Below are 8,299 nucleotides of genomic sequence, written 5' to 3' on the forward strand. Positions count from 1 at the left end.
ATCATACCGATCTGCCATGACAACAGATGCATCGCGGGTTGTCTTTACGACTCCCGGGCCACCTACTCCTCACCACCCCTCGGCAGACAGACAACAGGTTCAAAAACCCGAAAGCGGCTTTGTTTTAAACAAACAGGTGCGAAACTACAATGAACATTTACCTACATGACTTACTCTAACTTATTCCAATATCACATTCCATCACAGACTTATTCGATATCACAGTCCACCAGGCAATGTGTCCGTCGCAAACTCCCTGTCCATTTTTTTGTTGAACGGCAGTGACTTACGTTCACTTGCGACATCGAATAGCGACAAAATGTTCAACTGTAATTCGTAAGTCCCTATCACATATTTTATATATCCGTTAACTGCCTCCGTCTATCCATCCCTAGCATCAATCACCCCGCGCCATTAAGGACCAGCTTTACGCTCACCTTAAGCCTGCAGCAGCGACTTCTGCCGGGACAGCTAAACTGCACTTCGCGAGCTGTCCTCTTCTCCACTAAATTTATTATTTTTTTCATTCCCCTCATCTGCCTTTACCAGCCCGAGTGACATTTCTTGTAATACCACCCGAACCTGCGTCAGTCCAGATGCATGCGAATTCGAAAATAAATTGGGCGCCATTTGTTACACTTGGCTTGTTTCCCAGAGGGCAATGCCGGCTAGCTGTCGACCCCAGGGCTGGGTAGTTCCCCTTGCCCGCCAAATGTAGACAAAAAAGGAGACATACTACTTCTCGGGACATCAAAACTAACAACAACCTAACAACAACAAAGAAAATCATAAACAGACGGCTATCAAGTGGGTGAAGCTTGGGTCTTATCACTTCGCGCGCCCGCCCTACCTGTGACCAAACACAACGTTCATTTTGGCCACCCTCTGCTGGAACGGTAACGGCTGGCCTAATCCATGGCTTACGCCACGCGTCCTCCCTCTATTTTAAATTTAATGCATCATGCATCAATATATATCCAAGCTTTAATAATCGTAAATTGACAATTTCATCTTTCTCATTAATAAATAGCTATACTCAAAATTATCACTAACCACTAAGAAACACCAAAACGTTCGACACAAAGGCAAACAAGGAAATAACTGCTGAAATTTCGTTCAACCAAGAGGGATACCCTCACCCATACGTAATGGAATATGTGTAGATGAGTGGATCTAGTTTTACGTGAGTTAATTTAACTCGGGCCCCTACGGAGACTTAACCTACCAAGAGCTCTTGTTAAGGGTCCCCGGGACATAAACATAAACAATATTTTTCCACAAATCGCTCGACCAAATACGGTGGACTGATGGGACCCCCGCGTCACCCACTAAGGGGTAATCTTCTGGCACTGAACAGCTGATCGCAGATTTAGGTTCGTGAAAGGTGTTGGTTTTTTTACATATTTTTTTTCAATGGCCAAGATTTTACGTTAAACGGTTTAAGCTAATACTAATTACTAAATAAAGGACAACACACGGAACAAAATAACATTTAATGTGGAACGGTGTTTGGAGTGCGGATTATGTTTTTTTTCTTTAAGTTCAAACGACGTGGGCGATCGCTGGCCGTGGCCGGTCAGCCCTAAATTTATATACATAGGTCCGTGTATACGTGTGCGCGTGTGTGTGTGTGTGAATAGGGTTTCGGGGTTGTTACTTGGTGAATGAGACCAAACGTGTGGCACGCACTGGAAGGCGATGCAACGATCGTGCGGTGTGGCTAGAATCGCCCTGGCAGCTAAATCGTCCTCTTTCACCCTCCCCCTTCACACGACCCAACCAACTTGGCTCACACACGCGCAACTGGAACGAACTCACTCAGGTTCCGTTGGGCAGTCTTCTTCTCTGCAGTCGACTTTCTCGAACTCCAGTGTCCCTCTCCAGGAAACCTTCTGGCCCGGTTCTGGTGGCTATATTCCTTGCCGGCTGTTAGTAAAATTTTCTGCATTACAACCTATCTTATCGCCCGCCTTTTCTGTACTCACTTCAAACTTTCTGTTTTAAGCACAAAATTTCAAATTTCGACGTCCACGCTCCACGATTTCCATAATCCAATCCACGTTTTCTAATATTTTCACTCCTATTTATCCCCTTTTCCCTTACTAATACATATAACTAATCCTATTCTCTTCCTTATATCCCCAGTAACGGCTCCAGCTCCCCCCGATCTTCACCTTCAACGAGGATATCTTCATCTTCGAGGGCGTGTCCAAGTCGTCCAGCAACGTACTGATCAGATTGCGATCGTGCACTAGCTCATTCTGCTTGGTATTAAGGTCACACGTCTCGTAGATGATCTCAATAAAGAACTTCATCCGGTCATTGAGGTCGGTGATCAGCTTCTCCATGCAACGCACGAGCACGCGGACGATCTTGTGGTCGAGCAGACAGTCCTTCAATAGATTTTTGATCAACGTCTTCATATTGCTACGCCCAATCTCGTCGCCCAGGTCGTACGAGTCCAGGATTTCCACCAGCGAGAGCAGCATGTTCTGGAACTCTATCTGGGCGAACTTGTCCATGTCCGGTTTCTGGCTCTCACAGAACCTACAATGGATAGCAATCACTTACTGTTTGGATTTCGTTTGGGTCTCATTCAACTCACTTGTTCACATAGGTGCAGAAGACACTCAGTTCGGGCAGCACCTGGTCGCTTTCGTCCGCCTGCGTGCTCTCCAGATAGTCGCCGAGGCACTGCCAATAGAGCAACAGCTTCACGTTGAGACATTCCAGCGGTACACATCGATGCAGCTCACAGTCGTCACCGAGGGGCAGTTGTGCCATCAGTTGCTGATTGTCGGTCTGCTCAAAGATTTCACGCAACATTTGCTTGGTCACGCTCCGGAAACGCATCAGCTCCTCCTCGCTGGAGTCCAGCTTGAGGGCCGCTATCAGAGCCACATAGTTCTGTTGGTAGGTTTACCACCGTCTTTTTAACGTTGGCCGAGCTGTCGTTCAGACCTTGCTCCAGGAGGGTCAGGCGCTGCGCCACCCTGTAGGCGCGCACTGGATAGTTGCACATGTTGACGTACGTATGGCGGCGCACCTTCTCGTCCACGTCCCACAGACGCTGCAGTATGTAGGGCACCGTGATGTAGTTGCGGCCCATGCAGGTGATAATGCACTGGCGCACGCTGGACAAGGGATCCGCAGACAGATGGAACTGATAGGCGCAGACAACTGGATCGACGGGATTGTCCGGAATCTGGAAACACTGCATGGCCAGGACTGCTTGCTTGCGCACACCGGCCGACACGTCCTTCACGCGCTCCAGCATAGTCTCGAGAATCTCGTCGCACTGCGTGTCGTCGAGTGCCGCATTGGGTCCCAGTTTCTCAAGTATCAGATTCACAAAGTAGCAAATCCGATAGCGAACGTGCGGACTGCTGGAATATGTCTGGGAAAAACAAACAAACAAAAGCATTCAATTGAATCTCAATGGTAAAGTACAGTAGACCCTTACAGTCAACAGCCAGTGGAATGTTTCAGTCATCATGGGGTGCGTCTTCTCCGACTCGAAGCTGGTCACGAATTTCGCGCAAAAGGACAGGGCCTTGTTACCGTTCTCGTTGCTCTCCTCCGCCTCGAGTACAGTCTTCAGCACATTGATGAATGTGTTCAGAAACTCTTGGTGGCCCATCTGCAAGGCAATTGACAATTCATAGTTGGATTGGACGAGTTCTAATCGGCTGAGCCAGCTGGCTAGCCAGCGGGTCCCAGTGACGCTGTTCCTTACCCTCGAGTACAGTTGCTGCAGCTCCTTTTCGTAGCGCTTGTGGAGTGACTCCTTGAGTTCCGCGTGACGCATTATTGTGTACATGGATTCCGCGCCTCCTCTGCATTGTTCCCGGATGGGAACGGAGGTCGGATCACTGATCTCCATTTCGTTTTCCTTTTCGGCCGAAACGGCATTGTTGTTCTTGGTCGCCTCCCTTTTTGATGCGGCTGCTGCCGCCGCTTTGGATTTTGGCTTCGCTTTTGCCTTTGGTTTGGGCATTTCGTGATTTGTTTTGCTTTTACTAACTAAATACTGCTCGATTACTTTATACTGTACAATTTGTAAAATTTTCGTGAGTGTACGATGGAACACAAACAAGCGTAGCGTTGTTGCTCATTCTTCTTTTTCACCCCCATTCGCTTGTTAATTTCAAAAAGAACGCTACGCGTGCGGTAATATTAGTGCATTTTAGACTGATGCTAGGGATGTTACATATATATCGATACATATCGTATCGTTAATCTGATTCCTCTTTCCAACCTCGTCGCTTGTGAATTTTAAAAAATTAACAAAAAATGGGTATTTCAATTTATACTTTTGTTTACTTTCTAATGATACTGTTTAAAAATGAAAGAAAGAAAGTGATCTGAGAGAAAAATGTAGTACACAAACAAATTTCGTTACAACACGGCAGCAAAATATTCAACAAAAATGTCTAAAGTAACTGTTCGGGCCAGCCGCTGAAGAATAACCGTAACTTTAACATTATTATTGTATGAGCAGAGAGAGCCGCCTATGTTGTAAAACGTTGACGTTCTGCAGAGCTGCTGCGCTCTCCCGCTAAAGGGGCTCTCTGCCGCCGCCACTTCGGCAACTACTTTGATCTGCTGCCGCCACTTCGGCAATCACTTTGATCTAACGCCGTCGTCTATAGTTTAGTTCTATGCTAACCCCTCTGCGCATTGGTTGCATATCGATCTCGCATAAAGTTTATCTGGCAATAGCAAGCAATCGGCTTCCGCTAAGCCACCAAGATTAAATACGAATTATAAAGTTTAACCCAAAATCTCTTTTCATTTTTGAAACACATAGGTGCCAAAAAAGCTTGGCATCTTAAACAGTAACGAAGAAAGTTTACGAAGCTTGCTCCATTTACCCGGACCGCACAAAGTCCGAGGAGAAGTCATTCACCGAGGTTAATGTCCTCGTCAAGACTTTGGACACGGCGCTGCTGCTGCTCAGCTCCAAGGAGGAATACGTCCTGTTGACCGTCTTCAGTCACATAATGGACTTTACGCGGCGCCAGGACTAGAATGTACTGGAGCTGAAGGAGCATAAAATGCTGGAAGTGCTGCTGGAGAAGAAAATCTTCATTGATTCGGAGAACGTTATCATCCGACGCTTCGCCTTGTACCTCATGAACGCCTTAATGGACAACACGGACATGAACACGCTCGAGCCCGAGACGACTGAAGGCATCCTGGAGGTGGCCTATAGTTTCTACCTGCAGGAAACTGACGATTTCTGCATAGAATATCTCTCGCACCTGCTAAACATGTGCCTGCGTGATCCCAAAGTGGCCCAGGGAATTGTGGAGAACTTTGAGCTCTTGCAGAAGTTCAAGGCAGTGATTGCCACCTCCGAGAATCCCGACACCATTCATAGCTCCATCGAGGCCGGGAGATTCGGCTTGCGGCCCTGAAAGTCTTGAAGACCCTCCTGGTGGGCACCCGCGACCAGAGTGTGTTTGAGCCGCTGCATCGCTGCTTCCATGTCCTGGAGCAGCTGGTCAAAGAATTTTGCGAAGATCTGCAAGGACCGGATGCGGTCGAGATCATTGAGGTGCTGGCCACGGCTCTCCGGTCCGAGAAGATGACCAAGCTGTTCTTCGAGCATAACCTCTTCGACCTTATTGTCGAGCACCTGAAGGACCAAATCGATATCCTGTCCCTTGAGCTGCGCTGCACCATCATATCCATCTTCGCGGAAACTGCGAAGTACGTGCAGTATCTGGTGAGGATGCACACTGTCCGAGATCACGGACATGTTCCTCGGCTGCCTCATGGAGAACGACCCGGCACCGGCCACGTTCGTGATCCTCGGGCTCAACCACATGGCCGATAATCCGGACGCACTGCGTCGAATTGTGACCGAGTTTGATGAGGGGGCTGCAGAAGCTAGTGTCCATTTTCCAGTCCCCGGAGGTGATCATCAAGACCCGGGAGCAGGCAGCCGAGTTTATCAATCGCCTCCTGACCGGAGCCTATCGCGACACGGCTGGAGAGCTGACGGACTTGGACATTCCAGGCGTCCTCACCACCACCATTCAGCAGGGCCTGCCTACTCTCTCCATTGATTTGATCCTCTCTCTGCTGGTAATCGTCGAGAGTTTGGCCCAGAACGAGGAGTACCGAACAGTCCTGGGCCAGCATCGTCCGCTCACCGAGCAAATTGCTCAACTTTTGATGGTAATGGCAGTCTCAGGAAGCACTCTCATTCTGTGGTGTCTTGGCATCTATAACGCATTTTTCACCCACTTCCACAGCGCTCCTATGCCCATTCCATTCTCGTGAACAACATCTTCCGTTGCCTGTGCACCATCGTCGATAAGCAGGATGTTCGTGAGGTGCTGCTTGAGAACTACATTGTGTCCTCCATCAAGCGGGCTCTGAAGTCGCTCTCTAATCTGGTCAAGACGGCTGTAACCAACTTCATTCTGCAGACCACGCGCTTTAGCGAATTCATCGACGCCTACATAGATCGCGGCATTCTGGAAGTGTAAGCGGCTCCCAACTACTCTCACCCCCCCTGCATTATATATTCCTATCCCAATCCCGATCTTAGCCTGATGCTGTTCCAGAAACACGCCTTCTGCGTGTCCACCTGGGGACCGGCCATCGAGAGCATCCTCTCTAAGTGCCCCACGATGAAGTTCTGCATTAGAAACTGCCTAACCTTCACCGACATTACTGCCGGCAAGGACTTTTATGTGTCCAGAAAAAAGTTTGACGACTTCCGCACTCTCCAGGACATTCTACGCAACGATTGCTCTCTGGAGGCCGTTCTGGTGGTCAATTTTGACCGATTGGAGGCGGATGAGGCGGATCTGATGAGAGTTCCGTCGTTCTGCCTTCCGATGTCCGATGGTGCCGGTGATCATACCTGGTGCTACTGCAAGCGTCCTGCCCATCCCCATCTACCCAAATATCTGGAGACGCTTAATCAAACTCTGATGGTGGGTCTATCCCATCTAATCCTTAATAAGCTGCTAACCATGTCCCATCTGATGATTCACAGATGCACGGCCTGGTGGAGAAGCCGCCAAAGGTGCGCAGCGCCATCGATTTTGATAACGTGGCCAAGCGCATCAAGATCATTGCCGAAGTCGTGCACAATGTGATGAACGATAACCTCAAGATCCTCGACCTCAACTCGACGGAGGAGTGTTCCCGCCACGCGGTGCGATGCCACCTTCAGGAACTGCGCTACGTCTACCACACTAACTTCATACCCCTGGGCATGGTGCACAGTGGCTGCCAGTTTGAGCGCGCCATCCTCTTCAAGGCCCTGGCCGATCAGATCGGCCTGCCCTGCACCCTGGAGCGCAGTGTCGACGGCCGGATGCTGTACAACGAGGTGCCGATGCCGCTGGAGATCGACAAGGATGTTCACTGCGACAAGAAGACCCTCCAGTTTATGCCCTGGCGCATGCTGCGCCCCACCCACGTCGTCGATCTCATGTACAACGTAGGCGACCTGTATCCGATGCAGAGTCGCCAGGCACTGCAGTATCTGCGCCTCTATTGATCACTGAGATTTTTTTATTTAATCCTTTTTCCAGCTTCCATTTCAAAATTTCCTGTCGCACCATTTATCGAATGGGCTTGTAATCGAGTTTATTAAAGGGGCCAAAGAAGCAGTGGTTTTGGTCTCAGCTAGTCCTATCCACAGTCCACTGCGCAAGCGACTGGGATTGTAATTTTTAAAAAATATCGTACATCGATAAATCAAATTTTATAAATTTTAATATTGCCATATCGAATGTATCAATTTTAAAACATTAATATATCGATATATCGGAATAATAATAATAAGGAGCGGTGAAATATTTGCGTACTCTTCCTTCTTGGAATATAATAGGCAATTGGGTCTGTGATTTGGTAAGCACTTACAGTCTAGATATTTCTATTAATCTAATCGTCGAAAAAAATATCGCACCGAAAATAAAACACATGCAAAGCGTTGCTCTCCTGGCTGGCTCATAATGAGCCAGATAACCTGGGATTTAGTTTTCTGCGATACGTTTGATGTATGAAATGGCACATCCTTATAATATAAGGTCCCATATCGATATATCGATAAAATATCAACAAACATGCAAGCGACTGTTGGCGGAGCATTTGGAACACCAGCGTAGATTAAATAGAAGCTGGTGGCTTGAACCATGTGCCGAGTGCTCCTCACGCTCGCCTACTTCCTCCTGACCATCTCGTCCATTGTGTTTACGGCCTGCGTCAACAATGGTGAGTGTGTGTGCTCCTTGGAGCGATGTGACCTTGTTCACCAGCAGCCGCAGAAGAG

At 48.4% G+C, this 8,299-nt stretch overlaps 2 protein-coding genes and 1 pseudogene across 3 annotated transcripts; 1 reads left to right on the forward strand and 2 right to left on the reverse strand.

Moving 5' to 3' along the window:
- Positions 1-2,090: 2,090 nt before the first annotated feature.
- Positions 2,091-2,821, reverse strand: LOC117189712 (condensin complex subunit 3-like). Its single transcript, XM_033394804.1, has 2 exons — positions 2,606-2,821; positions 2,091-2,547 (listed from the first exon to the last, which is right to left on the reverse strand). Exons 1-2 carry the CDS (start codon positions 2,782-2,784, stop codon positions 2,103-2,105), a joined length of 624 nt encoding a protein of 207 aa, XP_033250695.1. The 5' UTR covers positions 2,785-2,821; the 3' UTR covers positions 2,091-2,102.
- On the reverse strand, positions 2,796-4,229 carry LOC117189708 (condensin complex subunit 3-like). Of its 2 annotated transcripts, XM_033394798.1 has the most exons (3): positions 3,737-4,221; positions 3,464-3,640; positions 2,796-3,397 (listed from the first exon to the last, which is right to left on the reverse strand). In XM_033394798.1, the coding sequence occupies exons 1-3, from the start codon at positions 3,995-3,997 to the stop codon at positions 2,816-2,818; spliced, it is 1,020 nt and encodes a 339-aa protein (XP_033250689.1). In that variant the 5' UTR covers positions 3,998-4,221; the 3' UTR covers positions 2,796-2,815. The 2 variants fall into 2 exon arrangements, with proteins under 2 accessions (XP_033250689.1, XP_033250690.1); XM_033394799.1 differs by lacking the exon at positions 3,464-3,640 and having other exon boundaries at positions 3,737-4,229.
- Positions 4,230-4,835: 606 nt separating this feature from the next.
- LOC117190408 lies at positions 4,836-8,288 on the forward strand (annotated as a pseudogene).
- The last annotated feature ends 11 nt before the right edge of the window (positions 8,289-8,299 follow it).

The sequence above is a fragment of the Drosophila miranda genome (assembly GCF_003369915.1).
Source record: "Drosophila miranda strain MSH22 chromosome Y unlocalized genomic scaffold, D.miranda_PacBio2.1 Contig_Y1_pilon, whole genome shotgun sequence".
Classification (NCBI taxonomy): Eukaryota; Metazoa; Arthropoda; class Insecta; order Diptera; family Drosophilidae; genus Drosophila; species Drosophila miranda.

What these genes read in the sequence shown, in the direction of transcription:
- LOC117189708 (XM_033394798.1), bottom strand. Translation starts at nt 3,997, where the DNA reads ATGCCCAAACCAAAGGCAAAAGCGAAGCCAAAATCCAAAGCGGCGGCA. An exon ending in TGCAGCAACTGTACTCGAGG is followed by an intron (nt 3,641 to 3,736) that starts GTAAGGAACAGC and finishes ATTGCCTTGCAG; the next exon opens with ATGGGCCACCAAGAGTTTCT. An exon ending in CATTCCACTGGCTGTTGACT is followed by an intron (nt 3,398 to 3,463) that starts GTAAGGGTCTAC and finishes TGTTTTTCCCAG; the next exon opens with ACATATTCCAGCAGTCCGCA.
- LOC117189712 (XM_033394804.1), bottom strand. Translation starts at nt 2,784, where the DNA reads ATGGCACAACTGCCCCTCGGTGACGACTGTGAGCTGCATCGATGTGTA. An exon ending in TTCTGCACCTATGTGAACAA is followed by an intron (nt 2,548 to 2,605) that starts GTGAGTTGAATG and finishes TATCCATTGTAG; the next exon opens with GTTCTGTGAGAGCCAGAAAC.